This window comes from Schistocerca americana, chromosome 2, assembly GCF_021461395.2.
Source record: "Schistocerca americana isolate TAMUIC-IGC-003095 chromosome 2, iqSchAmer2.1, whole genome shotgun sequence".
NCBI classification, from domain to species: domain Eukaryota; kingdom Metazoa; phylum Arthropoda; class Insecta; order Orthoptera; family Acrididae; genus Schistocerca; species Schistocerca americana.
The window spans coordinates 138,255,790-138,276,219 of record NC_060120.1 but is presented as its reverse complement, the minus strand read 5'-3'; the positions used below and the strand labels follow the sequence as shown (position 1 = coordinate 138,276,219).

The 20,430-nt window shown below is 43.5% G+C and overlaps 1 protein-coding gene across 1 annotated transcript in view; it reads right to left on the bottom strand.

The window, feature by feature from the left end:
• Positions 1 to 1,097: 1,097 nt before the first annotated feature.
• LOC124593833 (glutamate receptor 1-like) overlaps positions 1,098 to 20,430 on the bottom strand; it is a 115,674-nt gene continuing 96,341 nt past the window's right edge. The window contains exons 5-7 of the mRNA XM_047132181.1: positions 19,534 to 19,745; positions 10,768 to 10,955; positions 1,098 to 1,454 (exon numbers count right to left, since the gene is read on the bottom strand). Coding sequence (XP_046988137.1) covers positions 1,098 to 1,454; positions 10,768 to 10,955; positions 19,534 to 19,745 — 757 coding nt within the window. The remainder of the gene's footprint in view (positions 1,455 to 10,767; positions 10,956 to 19,533; positions 19,746 to 20,430) is intronic.

Below are 20,430 nucleotides of genomic sequence, written 5' to 3'. Positions count from 1 at the left end.
TCCGTTACATATTACTTTCGTATTTGTATGGAGACAGATTTGTGACTATTTCCATCATAGCTGTTTTATAATGGAAATAAAACTTTTAAGATTAATAAGGCAACCCACTAGGGAAATGAACATCTCCATTCGGATTGTTTACGTTTTTCGTAAGCTGTTTACCAGTACTACACCGTCCGAACATGCCTTGGAAGGCACAAGGGGCACGGACCGGCCGCCGTGTCATCCTCAGACCACAGGCGTCACTGGATGCGGATATGGAGAGGCATGTGGTCAACACGCCGCTCTCCCTGCCGTATGTAACTTTACGAGACCGTTTACCAGTACTACCAATGGTAAAATATACACGTACCACACAGCGTTTAATCACTTCACCCCCCCCCCCCCCCATTATTGTCAGTTTATACCCAATGTTAGACTCTCTTAAGAAAACCAGTGTGAAGGTGGAGTATGGAACAATGTTACGGCGTCGCAGAAACATAGAATGCTGTTGCAGTATGGTTTTTTACGTTTTTCAGAACAGCGTTACAATCAGCCAGCTAATGACAGACAAAGACATTGCGGTATACGAGCGACAAACGGCGCCTAAGAACCACATTCGTCAAATACTCCATGCCCTAAGGGAAGGAGGCAAACTAGGCTGAATTTTTTGCGTCAAAATATTTATTTTCGCTAACAGATTACAACGGTTACAAACAGAGAAAACCCTCGTTAAGAATGGTTACCAATACCAGCTTTGCAAACTATCCATGTACGATCTACGAAGGAAGGAAAGGGAAGTAAGTCACGTAGAGCGTACGTGTGTGTATGTGTGTGTGTGTTAGTCATTAGAATTTTCGTATACCGATGTAGCTGTTATTAGACAATAAGATTAATAGCTAATAAGTAATTTCTGTTTATCGCAGAATTTAACGCTATATCATCCAATCAGAAAAATTTCATCGGCGCTACAACTAAAGCAGTGATATTTCTGTCGCGACAAGTGAGCCAATATCAAAAATGATTTTAAATGTAGTGCACCGACGGACACCACATCAATTGCAAAAATGGCATGTCAATATATGCGATCTCCAGACAAGAACTTCTGATGAACAGGATCACTTTCTTTTATTAACATTTAATATCTGTGACCCATCTTGCTCGTCGGCGTCGATTGTATAATAGACGAACTGACGGAGCTCCTTTCTTGACCGGGGTTCTGTGGGATGCGCCCTCTGCTTTACTTTCGTCGTGGTGAAGCCCTTCAGCTGTGCGACGACGGCGGTTTTGCGGTGAATGGCGATTTCTACCAGGAGGACAACCAGCGACAAGAAGAGTCCGAGGATCAACAGAGCGAACTCTCCCTGCACGTGGGTCAGCTGCAGCTTGATGGGGCCGTCCGGAGACTGGGCGTAAGAGCGCATCCCTATCTGTGCGGCCAGCTGCACTCTCGGCACCAGCCACTTGCGAGCCACCTGCAAAGCAACGTACACAGCACATGTGAGCGTGAGATTCCCCAGCTATTGTCGACTAAACGTAGCTGGCTTTGTAGGTGCATCATGACGTAAAATGTTTAAGCCGGTTCTGGAAATTTGTGGTAAGTTGCCGTGGGACGTAACTGCTGAGGTCATCGGTAGCCAGGGTTAAAAACTACCTAACTTAAACTAACTTACGCTAAGGACAACACACACTACCATGCCCGAGGGAGGACTCAAACCTCTGATGAGGTGGGGGGGGGGGGGGGGGGGCGAAGCGTGGCAAGCCGTCTTAGGCCGCACGGCTAAGCCAGTTTTAGATTATGTGTTAATACCGAGCCCATCTATCCCAACAACATCCAACGGGCGTCAAGAAAGAAATTCGCGATGCGCTGCACACGCGTTTGTGTGGTCAGTGAGCTGAGGCCATTTGTCGTAGTGTATCGATATCGAGGCGCCCGTCCTTATTTTTGGCTCTAAGATGTTGCCCAGCGAGCGAAGCTACCTCTGCCGTGGCTTGAGGTCCGCCTTGCTGGACACGCAAGGGCAGTATGACAGCCTGATGAAGGTGGTACCAGTGGAGCAACGAAGTGGAAAGGAGGCCTTTTGTAGCCACTCATCGGGCGTAAATTGGGAAGGATGTACAGGAGTCACGTTGACCCGTGTTTGGCTAGCAGTGCCGACGAACCACAGAAGTGGATTATTAGAACCCTGCCGGGTGTTCAGGTGTGTTTACCGCATTTTCATGCTCCAGTTCTGTTTATTGGTACTGAAGTCAGCGCCCCCATGGAATTTGCAGGCTGAATTATATAAGCAAGAATTCGTATTAAAGAGGTCTCTTAAATATTTTAACTATACACACCGAGTGATCAAAAGTATCCGGACCCAAAAACATACACTTTTTATATTAGGTGCATTATGCTGCCATCTACTGCCAGGTACTCGATATCAGCGACCTCAGTAGTCATTAGACATCGTGAGAGGGCGGAATAGGGCACTCTGCGGAACTCACGGACTTCAAACGTGGTCAGGTGATTGGGTGTCACTTGTGTCATACGTCTGTACGCGAGATTCCCACACTTCTCAACATCCCTAGATCCACTGTTTCTGATGTGATAGTGAAGTGAAAACGTGAAGGGACATGTACAGCATAAAAGCATACAGGCCGACCTCGTCTGTTGACTGACAAAGACCGCCGACAGTTGAACATGTTCGTAGTGTGTTGTAAGAGGTCCATGATAAAGGAATTTGTTGCTAGCGCACTCGAGCAGATGTGTGGCAGTAGGAGTAATTAGTAGCTATCAGTCTGGTGTATCTAGTTGGCTGGGAAGGTCGTGGGAACAATGGCGGTGCCTGAGCGTTGTAATATAAGGTAAAAGCAGCCTCGCCCATATGTAGTATTGTTATATCGGGTTCCATGTTAATGTTTTTTTTAAAGAAATCTCTTAATAATCTTTCCTATAAAAATTAACTTTTGACAATCATTCATTTCAATTTAAAGAATTTACTAATTTTTCCAATCCATGGTCATCCCGATTATTGTAAAGAAAAATCAGTTGTTTCTTCTATACATGATAAATACACTCCTGGAAATTGAAATAAGAACACCGTGAATTCATTGTCCCAGGAAGCGGAAACTTTATTGACACATTCCTGGGGTCAGATACATCACATGATCACACTGACAGAACCACAGGCACATAGACACAGGCAACAGAGCATGCACAATGTCGGCACTAGTACAGTGTATATCCACCTTTCGCAGCAATGCAAGCTGCTATTCTCCCATGGAGACGATCGTAGAGATGCTGGATGTAGTCCTGTGGAACGGCTTGCCATGCCATTTCCACCTGGCGCCTCAGTTGGACCAGCGTTCGTGCTGGACGTGCAGACCGCGTGAGACGACGCTTCATCCAGTCCCAAACATGCTCAATGGGGGACAGATCCAGAGATCTTGCTGGCCAGGGTAGTTGACTTACACCTTCTAGAGCACGTTGGGTGGCACGGGATACATGCGGACGTGCATTGTCCTGTTGGAACAGCAAGTTCCCTTGCCGGTCTAGGAATGGTAGAACGATGGGTTCGATGACGGTTTGGATGTACCGTGCACTATTCAGTGTCCCCTCGACGATCACCAGTGGTGTACGGCCAGTGTAGGAGATCGCTCCCCACACCATGATGCCGGGTGTTGGCCCTGTGTGCCTCGGTCGTATGCAATCCTGATTGTGGCGCTCACCTGCACGGCGCCAAACACGCATACGACCATCATTGGCACCAAGGCAGAAGCGACTCTCATCGCTGAAGACGACACGTCTCCATTCGTCCCTCCATTCACGCCTGTCGCGACACCACTGGAGGCGGGCTGCACGATGTTGGGGCGTGAGCGGAAGACGGCCTAACGGTGTGCGGGACCGTAGCCCAGCTTCATGGAGACGGTTGCGAATGGTCCTCGCCGATTCCCCAGGAGCAACAGTGTCCCTAATTTGCTGGGAAGTGGCGGTGCGGTCCCTTACGGCACTGCGTAGGATCCTACGGTCTTGGCGTGCATCCGTGCGTCGCTGCGGTCCGGTCCCAGGTCGACGGGCACGTGCACCTTCCGCCGACCACTGGCGACAACATTGATGTACTGTGGAGACCTCACGCCCCACGTGTTGAGCACTTCGGCGGTACGTCCACCCGGCCTCCCGCATGCCCACTATACGTCCTCGCTCAAAGTCCGTCAACTGCACATACGGTTCACGTCCACGCTGTCGCGGCATGCTACCAGTCTTAAAGACTGCGATGGAGCTCCGTATGCCACGGCAAACTGGCTGACACTGACGACGGCGGTGCACAAATGCTGCGCAGCTAGCGCCATTCGACGGCCAACACCGCGGTTCCTGGTGTGTCCGCTGTGCCGTGCGTGTGATCATTTCTTGTACAGCCCTCTCGCAGTGTCCGGAGCAAATATGGTGGGTCTGACACACCGGTGTCAATGTGTTCTTTTTTCCATTTCCAGGAGTGTATATCGGCCAGCATTGCACTGGGATATGCCAGAAAAATTTCATATAGGAGCTGATATATATGCGTTATCCGGCGACCTTATTGAGGTAAGAATTTTCAATTTATTCAGAATGATCTTTCAGGGCCATGACGCAGCACTGCTGACGTCCAAAATTTACCAGTTTAAACTCACAGTCAATTATTGAAAGGTTATAAGTGAGCCGCAATTTTTTTTGAGAGATTAGTCACATTTTATTATGATAGGTTACGGAAATTAACTGTTGGGAGGTTACGCTGAATGTGAATTATATATAGTATATTTTTGCTGTTGGGAGGTTATTATACATATCAGTTATCTGTGGGGAGGTTACAGTGTAATAGGGAGACGTCTACCCAGACCATCACACAAGAATTACAGAGTGCATCAGGATCCACTGCAAGTACTATGACAGTTAGGCGGGAGGTGAGATAACTTGGATTTCATGGTCGAGCGGTTGCCCATAAGCCACACATCACGCTGGTAAATGCCAAACGACGCCTCGCTTGGTGTAAGGAGCGTAAAACGTGGACGATTGAACAGTGGAAAAATGTTGTGTGGAGTGACGAATCACTGTACACAATGTGGCGATCCCATGGCAGGGTATGGGTATGGCGAATGCCCGGTGAAGGTCATCTGCCAAGGTGTGTAGCACCAAAAGTAAAATTCGGAGGCGGTGGTCTTATGGTGTGGTCATGAAGGGGCTTGCACCCCTTGCTGCTTTGGGTGGCACTATCACAACACAAGCCTATATTGATGTTTTAAGCACCTTCTTGCTTCCCACTGATGAAGAGCAATTCGCGGATGGCGATTGCATCTTTCAACAAAGTCGAGCACCTGTTCATAATGCACGGCCTGTGGCGGGGTGGTTACACGACCATAACATCCCTCTAATGGACTGGCCTGCACAGAGCTCTGACTTGAATTATATAGAACATCTCTGGGATGTTTTGGAACGCCGACTTTGTGCCAGGTCTCACCGTCCGACATCGATACCTCTCTTCAGTGCAGCATTTCGTGAAGAATGGGCTGCCATTCCCCAATAAACCTTCCAGCACTTGATTGAACGTATGTCTGCGAGAGTGGAAGCTGTCATCAAGGTTAAAGGTGGGCCAACACCATATTAATTCCAGCATTACCAATGGAGGGCGTTACGAACTTTTAAGTTATTTTTCAGCCTGGTGTCTGGATACTTTTGATCATGTAGTGTATTTGTACATTGTATCTTGTTGGAAATTTTATCTGGTGGCTTTAATTTGGATTAATGTTAGTGTCCGCTTCTACAAGGAAGTCTGTCGTGAACTTTGTTGGCAGTGTGGTATTTATGTGTTCAAGTGCTTCTATCAGCCTGTTATTAATTTTCACTTTCTTTGAGGCAGATAACTATTAGTTGATATTAATTCCTGCGCACAGAGGTCGATTTTAATGTTATCACATATTGTCTATTCCTGCTATGGAAGTGGATTTTCGTGTTGCCCGAATGTTATCAGGGTCAGTGTTAAGTTCAGTATGATCTATTTTTAATTTAAATACTTTGAAGAAATGCTCTGTTCAATTTGTAGTTATCGTTTTGCAAAAATTTGACCGTCTCTTTGGATTTGACTCCTCTTTGTCTTATTCATTGAGGGTTATGTACTGCTTATTCTGCTTCAGGCTGTGCATATAATGCGCTTGCCTTATTTAATTGGCTCAGATGGAAATTTTAATTTGTTTTTGGACACAACGTCCGTTCTGATCTTGGCGTGGACTGTGTACGTGCCAAGGAGTCGTAGAATTTGAGGCGATTGGCTCGGGGTGTGGTTAATCATTTGTTCCAGCAGGATATGGTACAACGATTTAATTCTGAAATTTCCTTATTCCAATTGTAAGTGGTGTCTCAAGTTTTCTGCTAACTTCTTAGCAGACAAATCAGTTTCAAATATCGCTCCGTAAGAAACTGCATTAACTATGGCGAGCGTATTCATTATTTACTATAATCTTGGCTGTGACTTGAGGTTGCATTAATTGTAATTTATGTGTGCTGCAAGAAATTTGTTAAGACTGCTTATGCTTTGGCATCAGCGCTCTTTACCGTTCCTTGTTGAGACCCACTCATTCTGGGCCCAGTCGGCTTTCACAGCCGCCAGTTTATGTGATTCTGTGCGCTAGCTTCGGACAGCGAAATATAGTGCAGTCCTCTGTAGTTCTGTTTCTTCCAAGCGCTGCTGTAACCTTTAATGCTGCTGTATACAGTTAAGTTGAAACTTTACAGCAGTTCTGAGTCATTCAATTCGTTAATTAAAAGACACTCCTTTTTATAACCTTATTGCTTCTTTACGTTACTTAAACATTCTACTAGTGGTTGAGAACTCAATGATCATCTTTATTTAATGTACATTTTTATTATTTGAATACTTTTGTGGAACCCTGCAAGCCTTGCTATCATGTCTGTTTTATGAGGTTTTAAATCTTTTGTTCTCCTTTGGTCATTTTGTATTTTGGCTCGAGAACTTTTTGGCAGTAGCCTATTATGTGTCCGGTTGAGTTTATTAAATTTCTTATTGGTGCCTTCTGCTCATGAAGTTTTGGTAATTTTTATGGCTGTTTAAATCTGGCTTGAATTTGTATCAGTGTTTTACCTTATGGCCTGGCAAACAGTGATTGCTGCTCTCACTGATTAATGTTCAGTGTTCAGATTCATTGTTTACTGCCATCACTGATCATTGCTCAGTATTCAGATTCTTTGTTGTTTAATTACATTCTTCATTGGGTTCATGTATTTCAGTCTGTGATAAATAAATTTTTTATCTTGTATCAGTGAATGGCCTGTGCCAGATTTGGTCTAGCCCTCGTCATTTTCCTTCCTGGACAAGTTAAGAGGCCGTATTTTCACATTTCAGTCAGTAATGAGTGTGGCTAAGTTAACGTGGATGAAGTATGACGACCTATTGCAACATATTATTCCTGGCTAATGTGGATACCATAGTCGTTCCGTAATCGTTATAAACGGTCGTGATTGGGGCATAAGATGCTATTTTAAGAGCTAGTGACTTCCCCACGACGGAAGATGATTTCCAGCACTTGTTGGAAATAAACATTTGAATAGTGCCACCAGGAAGCAGCACTTTGCAGTGGAGTGCTGTCCGTTAGAGCATGGAGTGGCGAATGAAAATGCCTGCATTCTGCACCTGTGAGAAACTCGATGCCACTGAAATCTGACAAGCAGCAGCCCTTATGAGTTGTGGGCCGTCTGGTGTGCTTAACTTCTCTTAGGCCTCAAGTTGGTGACCCAACCTGAACAACCAAGTTACATGTCAAACATGAAAAGACTATACGAATCAAAACCATGTTCCCGTGCATGGATATGGAATCCTAATCAGTCATCTTCTGTTTTCTAAGGCGTGTTGCAGTTTAGTGATCGAGGAAGTGCTCGGTAAAATGGTTCTAAGCACTATGGGACTTAACATCTGAGGACATCAGTCCCGTAGACCTAGAACTACTTAAACCTAACTAACCTAAGGACATCACACACATCCATGCCCGAGGCAGGATTCGAACCTGCGACCGTAGCGGTCACGCGGTTCCAGACTGAAGCGCCAAGAACCGCACGGCCACACCGGCCGGCTATTCACAAGTCTCAAACCAAAACTGGAAATCATTTCGATGTTCTCCTTTCTGTATAATGTGAGATTGTGTACGCCCTGTGAAACAGCTTAAAATGGTCAATGGTTGTCTTTAGACGGTCATGAATCATGCATGAGTGACAATTCGTTGTGTGAAGTTAGACGATTGGTATAAAGTAACGCAAACAGTCGACTGTATTTTATTTTACATGATACGGTGGCCGAAGGATATATAACTAAAATAAGGGAGATTCTGAAGACGGGTTTGTGTGTTCCCAAAACGCTGAGCTATACAATGTGGAGAACATATCCAACTATATAATTTGATGCTACCAATATTAATAACTACATGGCGAGAACTGAAATGCCAGTGCTGAGGTTCGAAGCACCCTTCGTGTCAGTCACTAAATTACTGTAATTAAAGCATTTCAGTCTCATTCTTTCCCAGATTATTCACACAGCTGAATTTTTAAGGTACCATCGTCATGAGACGATAAAGTTGAAAGGAACGGTAGGATATTTGGAAGAGGAAATGGTTGATAAATTTGTATTATCATAAGAGAATCCAATAATTCAGTACAAACTTCTTGAGCATTTTACATTATGATGCGGCCACGATGGCAATATATCTCTTTTCGTAATAATTTACAGTATTTGGTAGCTGTGACTGAGCGGTTCTAGGCGCTTCAGTCCGGAACCGCGCTGCTGCTACGGTCGCTGGTTCGAATCCTGCCTCGGGCATGGATGTGTGTGATGTCCTTAGGTTTCGTATATTTTGCCATCTCCTCGACTTACCGTATGTCATACAACGTAGCTGAGTGATGTTTAGGTGTAACCGCGTAATGCTTGGGTCCACAGAATACAAAATGTCTTGAAAGAGATTACAAGCAAATTCATTGTGTTGAGCTCGCATTCGAAAAACACTGAAGTGAATTCTCAGCTTACAACACGCCGTCCACCAGCTTGGTTCTACGAATTTCTGTCACCGAATGAAAGCTGTTTTCCTTCTTATTTATTGAACTACTTGTCTCACTGGACATTCGATTTGTAACAGTAGCAGGAACCATGTTTGCTACGTAGGCAACAATATTAGTGAAACTCTCGGGAAGAGCAGACGAAATATGTGTATATCAGAATCACTACCCACCGAGACATTGAGAAAGCTCTTTGTGAAATCACGTTCACACCTCTAGACTGTATGAAAGTCAAGCATGCTTAACGGCAAAACTCTGCTTTTGGCTGTTTTTTTTTTTTTTGTATTTAAACTTCTGTTTTATAAGACGCATATTAAATACTGTCGTATGTAAAAGCTTAACTTTAGTCTGTTGGGACGGAGATGGAGACTTCCCTTGACACAAATGTCGTCTTGTGACAGTCGCTGTTTCATTCAAAAGAGATGATGTGTTGGAAGTAAAGTTCCTGTGATGGTATAACTCTTCCTCAGTTCACACAGACATTTGACAATACTACAACTAATTTCGTGCCCGGAGAACGAATTTCTGACAAAAGTGGGATCAATCTTCAGGGAAAGACGGATAATATACAAAAGATACGAGAATAAGAGGGGAACAATAAGAATGGAAGACGAAGATCAGGATTCTCGGATGAAAACGGTGGTAAGACAGAGGATAAAAAGTGTATAGGAAGAAAGAGATTGGAATACATACAGGAAACTGTTGAGGAGGTAGTTAGCAAGTGTTACTTGAGATGGAAAAGTTTGCACAGCAGAGGAACTCGGTGTGAGAAGCGTCAAACCAGTTAGCAGACTGACACCTTAAAAATAAAAAAAAATGAAATCAAAAAGAAACCAAAAACGTGCAGTCTTCGGCTCCTACTGTTCAACCCACCCTATGTAAAAAGTTTCTGGAGTTGAATTAAAATTACGGCCGAAAGGTATCAATGAAGGGATTCGCTGACGACATCACTATCCTCATGGTAGGTAAAGAATAACTACAGGACATGCTGAATGGAGTAAACAGCCTAGTCAGTACAGAATTAGATTGCCAGTAAACCAAAGAAAGACGAAAGTAATGAGGAGTAGCAGAAATGAGATTGGCGATAACTTAACATCAAAAATGAGAACGACAAAGATGAAGATACAGACTGCTATTACCTTGGTAGCAAAATAACCACAGAGGACGAAGTAGTGAGCACATAAAAAGGCAGATGAGCACAGGCATAGAACGCATTTCTAACCGAGAGAAGTCATATAACATCGGCCTTAATCTGAGAAAGTAATTTCTGATAACGTTCGTTTGGTGTACGATGTTGTATGGTAGTGAGAAAAACGGAAATGAAGACAATCGAAGCATTTAAGATGTGGCGATACCGAACGGCGTTGAAATTAGTTGGGTTGGTACGGAACGAGGATATTCTTCGTATAATTGATGAAGAAAGTAAATGGAGAAAACAATGGCAAGGGAAAAGTTAATAGCACATATTTTAAGACATTAGGGAATAACTTTCATGGTACTACAGGGAGCTGTAGTGGGTAAAAACTGAAGGAAATAAGAGGGATCGGTATACGTCCAACAAGTAATTGAGGATGTGGAGTGGAAGTAGTAATCCTAGATGAAGAGAATGGCACAGGAGAAATTTGATGAATAAAAAAAAATTACAACAAAATGCCACTTATAGCATATTATGCGTTAGAGAACTCTGTACGTGCCAGCAAGTTGAAATGGAAACAAACCTGTCCTTCCCAGGTATACATTATCCCAGCCTGGAGGAGTCTGTCGATCATGTTGTCAAGTCTCTGAAGATACGCCCATCCTTTGGGGACTGCAAAGACCACATACTCCCAATAGATGTCCTCACGCATTGGTCGTAGCCACCTACTAGCTGCCTCCTCGTCGATGTAGTCACCGATCGTGAAATAACCTGTGGAGATGGATATGAAAATGTTAACATTACTGCTAAGCTCTCTATCCAGCTAGAGAAATCAAGTGAAATAAGATATTAGAGAAAGGGAAGGAGTATAATAATGGAGTCCACGCGATCGGTTTATATACTGGAACACTTACAGTGTACGATCCAAACTTGTACGGCAAATTATTTCACATTTAATTAAATATAGTTTACGTGATTAAAGCACACTTGTACTATGTAAAAAAAGCAGCAAAACGATTGTTTACGTTATACATGTGTTACTCTATGTAACGTGGGGAAATGGTGTATTGTACAGTACCAGAGCTGTCATATGGCCCATGCGATTTCACGTCCAAACAATTGCCAAGGCAGTGAGCAGTGAGATTTTCCTGTATTGAACTTGTTCCTAGTTTATAACGCTAGTATAACATTCGCACCTCTTATACTGTCCACCTGTTTGAGAGGTCAGCGTGTTAATTTTCTTAATCCTAAGTTATTAATTAAATAATTATTTTGTATAACAGTTTGGCAACAGAGCGATTTATGGAAACTGTAGCAAAGATGAATAGAGTTTAGCTGTAACGGTATATATAAATGGAGATCATGGATTAAGTGAATGTGCACGCATATAAACTGTGCATAAGCCATCGATTAAGAGGGATACTGAAAATAAAAATGCAAACGGTGCTAGAAAAATTTTTGACCCCAGTAATGATGATTGCCAACGATTTTGAAAATGAATTGGAAGATTCTAACATTTAAAAAGACTTAAGAAAACTTGCTTTCGACATTAGAGAAAGAAACGGATTGCTACATAAATTTGATGCAGAAGAATCCGTGGCAGGTAGAAAGTGGGATAAATCAATTGATTAATTAAAAATTATAATCGAAACCGAGTGAAATGATAAAAAAAGTTAACTGAAGCAAGGGAGACTAAATATAGAATTACTGGGTCACCTGCCAAAAGAAAGTATTTTGGAAACTCTGCGGGATAGGCACGACTGTAGCTGATTCGAAAAGCGGAGAAATCATATTGCCAAGTTGTCCGAGGAAGACCAAATAGGAAAATAAAAAAATGATCAGATACATGAAAAGCAAAATATTGATTCATGGAAAGCGTTCAAGGGTGAGGACAGGAGGGAGAAAGCTATATTGTAAGGCCAGCAAATAGGGATGTCAGAACCAAAATATGGAACATTTCCTTAAATTCAGACTAGTACATATCTTCAAGTTCAGGGGCATAGATTATGTGGGTAGCCGCGCGGGATTAGCCGAGCGGTCAAAGGCGCTGTAGTCATAGACTGGGCGGCTGGTCCCGGCGGAGGTTCGAGTTCTCCCTCGGGCATGGGTGTCTGTGTTTGTCCTTAGGATAATTTAGGTTAAGTAGTGTGTAAGCTTTGGGGCTGATGACCTTAGCAGTTACGTCCCATAACATTCCACATACTTTTGAACATTTTTTTATGAGGGTAGTACAATTTACGCACACACTGGTACATATTAGGAAACCAGATTCCTAATTTGCGCCAATTGCAGATGTTTAGAAAATTAAGTGTAGTGTGTTTATTCTTCTCGGAATTTGCGTTTTTTTTATTTCATATACCAAGAACAACACCCTACAGTTTAGGATGGGATTGTTTAAATGAATTTTTAGCTTACTTTTTTGGCTTTAATAAACAAAACCTGAAAAGGTCCAAGAACTTTTCTGCTCCTTACGTTTCGTCCAGCGCAGTCCTGGACGAAACGTAAGGAGCAGAAAAGTTCTTGGACCACGACCTCACATCCCGGAAGTATATCAACAGCCATGTCACCCGGTCGTGAAAGCCTTCATTCTACAAAACCTGAAAAGTCGTCAAATTGAGGCAACTCTCCCGTTATAGGTAATATCAGTGCTGTGACACTCTCAAACACAACAGTGAATTTATTATAGTTACTGTAAGTTTTTACAGAAATCTTTGACTGCACCTAGCCAGGACTGTTGTGAATATAGATTCAAATACGCAGATAACTGTAACTAATCACTTTTAAACAGGCTAATTCAAAATAAATATGGCGACTGCAAGCGATTGTAAGTATGCGTAAGGATACATCGAGACGAATTAAATGTATCGGAAAAGAACGTTCAAGTTTTCGTTACTTATTTTATAGGTGTTCTATATCACATCCCTTGGTCACGAGGAGAAAATATAGGCGATAATTCATTTCACGCGGTAGATTATGAAATATATGAGAGTGACCGATAAAGATTCGTTTTCCGTAAAGGAGTAACATACCCAAGGACTTTCCATAACACCATAAAAATAGATCGTTGAATGCCAGGTCTGGATTCTTGGGTTGTCAATAGCGCAAAAGAGAGTCGTTGCGACCAACACTTTCGATGGCATTGATTTAAGCATGTGCTAACATCCACACTATTGTGGGGGTACTCTTTTATGCTGACTCAGTGCAAGCCGTATAAAGTTGTGGCATCAGCTATTGCTCAAGCATGTCCAAGTAAATGTTTGTTCAAACACTTAGCTCAGTGGAGAACATGGATCGTACAGTTTCGTTCCGGCTTTCCATTCACTAAGGTTACGCAAGGATCGACGTTTTCAAATTTCCTTTTTCGTCCCCTGTAGTTCTTATGTATGTCGTCTGTCGCATCAAATTGTTATAGACGTTTGTATTCGCTACATTAATTTCGATATATCTCATACATACGTACATTATGTACACTGCTGGCCATTAAAATTGCTACACCACGAAGATGACATGCTGCAGTCGCGAAATTTAACCGACAGGAAGAAGATGCTGTGATATGCAAATGATTAGCTTTTCAGAGCATTCACACAAGGCTGGCGCCGGTGGCGACACCTACAACTTGTTGACATGAGGGAAGCTTCCAACCGATTTCTCATACATAAACAGCAGTTGACCGGCATTGCCTGCTGAAACGTTGTTGTGATGCCTCGTGAAAGGAGGAGAAATATGTACCATCACGTTTCCGACTTTGATAAAGATCGGATTGTAGCCTATCGCGATTGTGGTTTATCCTGTCGCGACATCGCTGCTCATGTTGGTCGATATCCAATGACGTTGGCAGAATATGGAATCGGTGGGTTCAGGAGGGTAATACGGATCGCCGTGCTAGATCCCAACGGCCTCGTATCACTAGCATTCGAGATGACAGGCATCTTATCCGCATGGCTGTAACGGATCGTGCAGACACGTATCGATCCCTGAGTCAACAGAGGGGGACGTTTGCAAGACAAAAACCATCTGCACGAACAGCTCGACGACGTTTGCAGCAGCATGGACTATCAGCTCGGAGACCATGGCTGCGGTTACCCTTGACGCTGCATCACAGACAGGAGCGCCAGCGATGGTATACTCAACGACGAACCTGGGTGCGCGAATGGCCAAACGTCACTTTTTCGGATGAATCCAGGCTCTGTTTACAGCATTACGATGGTCGCATCCGTGTTTGGCGACATAGCGGTGAACGCACATTGTAAGAGTGTATTCGTCACCGCCATACTGGCGTATTATCCGGCGTGATGGTATGGGGTGGCATTGGTTACACGCCTCGGTCACCTCTTGTTCGCATTGACGGCACTTTGAACAGTGGACTTTACATTTCAGATGTGTCACGACCCGTGGCTCTACCCTTCATTCGATCCCTGCGAGACCCTACATTTTGCAGGATAATGCACGCATGCTTTAGGTCCTGTACGGGCCTTTCTGGATACAGGAAATGTTCGACTGGTGCCCTGGCCAGCACATTCTCCAGATCTCTCACCAGTTGAAAACGTCTGGTCAAAGGTGGCCGAGCCACTGGCTCATCACGATAAGCCTGTCGCTACTCATGATGAACTGTGGTATCGTGTTGAAGCTGCATGGTCAGCTGTACCTGTACACGCCATCCAAGCTCTTGTTGACTCAATGCCCAGGAGTATCAAGGCCGTTATTAAGGCCCGAGGTGGTTGTTCTGGGTACTGATTTCTCAGGATCTATGCACCCGAATTGCGTGAAAATGTAATCACATGTCAGTTCTAGTATAATATATTTGTCCAATGAATACCCGTTTATAATCTACATTTCTTCTTGTTGTAGTAATTTTAATGGTGAGTGGTGTATTTTAGAGGAGTATTATTCCTACATTAAAAGCAGTCATTTAAATCAACATAATGTAGACGATGTGTTCTTCAGTTTTTCAGAGTAATCTGTAGCTCTGCTGGGATTAAAAGACGAAAACCTAACAATTTGAGTCGATGTAGTTTTGTGCAAAATGAAATACGCGGCAGTCGACACTTGGTGCTTTTCCAAAACGAATTTTCATTACACACATCACTGCTTATTGACTTTCGTAAGTAAAGATACATTTTCCTACAATGATTTAACAATTGCAGATAGCTTGTAACATACACTGAGGTGGCAAAACTCATTGGATAGCGACAAGAACATATATAGTTGGCGGTAGTATCGTGTATACAAGGTATAAAACGGCAGTGCACTGCCGGTATGTTCATTTGTACTGAGGTGATTCACGTAAAAAGATTTCCGACATGATTATAGCCGCACGACAGGAACTAACAGATTTTGAACACGGAATGCTGGTGCAACTAGACACGTGGGACACTCCAATTTGTGAATCGTTAGTGTATTCAGTACTCCAAGATCCACAGTGTCAAGAGTGTGCCAAGAATATAAAATTTCAGGCATTACTCCTCACAATGGCAACGCAGCGGCCGACGACCTTACTTAGCGATCGAGAGCAGCGGCCATGTCATTACTAACAGACAAGCAAAACTGCCTGAAATGACCACAGAAAACAATGTCGGACGTGCGGCGAATCTATCCGTTAGGACAGTACGGCGAAATTTGACGTTAATTGGCTGTGGCAGCAGATGACCGACGAGTGGAAATGGTTATGTTCCTTGAGACCACTGCAGTTATTCATTGGGTTCTTATTACCGAACAACGACGGTATTTTTATGGATGACAATGCGTCATGTTCCTGGGTTACAAATTTTCGCGACTGGTTTGAAGAACAGTTTGGACAAATCGAGCGAATTATTTGGCCACCAAAATCGCCCGATATGAATGCTGGTGAACAACTTATGGGACTCAATGACGCGGTCACTTTGTGCACGAAATCCTGCACCGGCAACACTTTCGCAACCATGCGCGGCTACAGAGGCAGCATGTCTCAATATTTCTCCAAGAGACTTTCAGCGTGTAACGCCGATATGCTGCACTACACTACGCAAAAGACGATCCGGCATGGTGGAGGTATTTTGTAAGGTACACGTGCTGTGTGGGGGTTCTTGGTATGTTGAAAGTGAACGCGCTTCGTACGCAGCGATCGCATTGTAGACAATAGGAGGATCCTTAGCTTTTGGTCCCTTCATTGAGGTCTAAAATACTGAGTATCTGGTTTGGACTTCATCAATGGTTTTTTACACAAGTCTTAAATAATTCTTCCTATCTTGCCTCAGTTTATGCTTCAGAAACTTAAAGATACAATGCTACAACACAAAGAACAGTGTTTAGGTATTTTCATGTTTTATGTTCACGTACAACATTTATCTCCCTAAACATACGGTGCTAACGCGATGTCTGCGCACCAAGTAAATCGCCTTCTCGCAAAAGACAGACGTTTTGTAACATTTAAGACGACACAAGCGCTGTTATTAATAGGATCATTAGAATGGTTTCTGCAGTTTGGTGACTTCAAGACGAGATAGCGGTAGTTCATCGCAGTAGAACTAGTTGACTAAGTATCATACGATCTGAGGCATAGTAACTGAACCTAGCCTCCGTGAATCTAACGATGATTTCGTGATGATGTTAAGACTTTCTGGGATAATGCGGAAGGGAAATATATCAATTTGAAGTAAGGAACTGCGGTCCGGAAACAAGCGAGTCGAAAGTTATACGTGAAAATCGTTGTATTGCCTCTGACAGTGGAATACACGTACCAGTAAGCTTGTGGATAATATTGCAAGGAAGCCAATTTTCAGAGGTGGTAGTATGGACCAACACAAGAAAAACTGCCTGGTAAGAAAGGGCTCTAAAAACGTATACCATAAGAGCTATGGGCGCTTTTCATTAAAAGAGATGTTTCACGGTAACAAAGATGAACAGATTCATGACATTCCAGAAGAGTTTATCTTCAATGTGTGAATATATGTTGGCAACAGAGATAATAAAGTGGGTATACCCTGCAAGATTACTACTTGTGGTGAATATTTTCGTTTTAGAGGAAGAACGACCAACAGGATTATCTATAGAAGTGATGAAATGAAATTATTCTTAATGCGTATGTTTACGTAAAAGAATTTAGTTCACTGCTAACCGCCAAACCTGGTGATGCTCGGTATTTATTTAATTCAACCTCCTTCTCCCTATTCTCCTTTTCCACGTTCACCTACCCCTTCTTCCTGCCCACCCCCTTCCCCTCTTGCTGTCCGTTTCCTCCTCCCTGTCTTTCTGTCTCTGTTCATCTTCTCCTCCTCACCTCCTCTCTCTTCACATCTATCATTTACGATGCACCCTTTAGTGTCACATAATATTCACGTACGTAGAATGAAGTATAAGATTGAGGCTTCCATCGCCTCCGAATGTCGGCAGTTCAAAGTATTTCCAGACTTCTAGTTTCACTGAGCGAATAAATTTTAGTTCACTCCATCCATGAAATCGGTAAACGCATACTCCTTCGATTACAGCTTGAACTAAACTTCTTGGCGGGACCACACACCACCTTACCCACTTTTAATGACAAATATCGCGGTTTTATGTGTGTCTGGCCAATGTTACCGGCGAGTTCCTCAAGCGTCTTGTGTTACTCAATTATACAGGGTGTTACAAAAAGGTAAGGCCAAACTTTCAGGAAACATTCCTCACACACAAAGAAAGAAAATATGTTATGTGAACATGTGCCCGGAAACGCTTAATTTCCATGTTAGAGCTCATTTTATTACTTCTCTTCAAATCACATTAATCGTGGAATGAAAACACACAGCAACAGAACGTACCAGCGTGATTTCAAACACTTTGTTACAGGAAATGTTCAAAATGTCCTCCGTTAGCGTGGATACATGCATCCACCCTCCGTCGCATGGAATCCCTGATGCGCTGATGCAGCCCTGGAGAAAATTGCGTATTGTATCACAGCCGTCCACAATACGAGCACGAAGAGTCTCTACATTTGGTACCGGGGTTGCGTAGACAAGAGCTTTCAAATGCCCCCATAAATGAAAGCAAGAGGGTTGAGGTCAGGAGAGCGTGGAGGCCATGGAATTGGTCCGCCTCTACCAACCCCTCGGTCACCGAATCTGTTGTTGAGAAGCGTACGAACACTTCGACTGAAATGTGCAGGCGCACCATCGTGCATGAACCACGTGTTGTGTCGTACTTGTAAAGGCACATGTTCTAGCAGCACTGGTAGAGTATCCCGTATGAAATCATGATAACGTGCTCCAATGAGCGTAGGTGGAAGAACATGGGGCCCAATCAAGACTTCACGAACAATGCCTGCCCAAACGTTCACAGAAGATCTGTGTTGATGACGTGATTGCGCAATTGCGTGCTGATTCTCGTGAGCCCACACATGTTGATTGTGAAAATTTACAATTTGGTCACGTTGGAATGAAGCCTCATCCGTAAAGAGAACACTTGCACTGAAATGAAAATTGACACATTGTTCGATGAACCATTCGCAGAAGTGTAGCCGTGGAGGCCAATCAGCTGCTGATAGTGCCTGCACAAGCTGTACATGGTACGGATACAACTGGTTCTCTCGTAGCACTCTCCATACAGTGACGTGGTCAACGTTACCTTTTACAGCAGCAACTTCTCTGACGCTGACATTAGGGTTATCGTCAACCGCACGAAAAATTGCCTCGTCCATTGCAGGTGTTCTCGTCGTTCTAGGTCTTCCCCAGTCGCGAGTCATAGGCTGGAATGCTCCGTGCTCCCTAAGACGCCGATCAATTGCTTCGAACGTCTTCCTGTCGGGACACCTTCGTTCTGGAAATCTTTCTCGATATAAACGTACCGCGCCACGGCTATTGCCCCGTGCTAATCCATACATCAAACGGGGATCTGCCAACTACGCATTTGTAAACATTGCACTGACTGCAAAACCACGTTCGTGATGAACACTAACTTGTTGATGCTACGTACTGATGTGCTTGATCCTAGTACTGTAGAGCAATGGGTCGCATGTCAACACAAGCACCGAAGTCAACATTAGCTTCCTTCAATTGGGCCAACTGGCGGTGAATCGAGGAAGTACAGTACATACTGACGGAACTAAAATGAGCTCTAACATGGAAATTAAGCGTTTCCGGACACATGTCCACGTTACATCTTTTCTTTATTTGTGTGTGAGGAATGTTTCCTGAAAGTTTGGCCGTACCTTTTTGTAACACCCTGTATACAATGATATTCTTCAGTGCGTTCACTGAAAATCAAATTTTGACGATTCCTTAACAGTTAAAATCCTTCTGTGGTAAATATTACATTAATTTGGTAACAACTAACTCAAAACTGCGTGTTTTAGTTTCACTAAGATTAGTGTAAATGGCAAATCACATTCTGAATGTCTTACCTCCTGGAAGTCTCTCTATGACGAAGGCCAAATCTCGTGTGGTGGTCCTAGAGTGTAGGGTATCCGATGAGAACACACGGAAGCGCTGGATCAGGTCCACGTAGATCTGGTCTGTGAGTTCTCTGATTGAGTAGAGGTACACCAAATGTCTTTCAGCCCACTCCAGACCACTCTCGTGTAGGTCAGACACGGTGTCTATCGGTCGCTCGTATCTGTCACCAAGAGAGAAAGACTCTGATAACTTTTATCTATAATACGAACAACAAGAGAAGAAGATAACTTTAGGGTACGTAGCCTGCTGCAACGTTAGAGCAACAGCAGCCATGGGCCTGTGGAGGCAGAACTTTGCTGTGGGGCACTTTCATTTAATACATTAAGACTGGTCTCATACAACCACAGATGCACACTACACAAACGTCAGCGACAGTCTCCACATGGTGACACGAAATAAACAAATATCGTGGTGTATTAATCTGAAATAGCTATACAGACATAAGACGTCCACTGCGCCCTTGATAGGAAAACCCATCCCAGCTGTTATAATGCCCACAAAATTCCCACAAAATACATCTTCATCTACATAACTAACTGTTAACGTGGATTGAAACACTGTCAATATATGGTGTGTGTTCTTTTGGATATGTCCGAAAGAACACACACCATTTTGACCCTGCAACCACTATGAAGACACAAAGGAACTAACATCATTAAGTACAAGTAAGCATTGATTTTAATCAATAGGGAAATTTGATAACTTGTGCTAGACCGGTACTCTAACCTGCGTCTCTCGCTTTCTAGGCAGATGCACTAACCACTGTGCCATTCAGACACAATAGTGACTGCAACTGCTTGGGCTACCCGAGCACCCCTTCCATCAGACCAAAACTCTCAACTTCA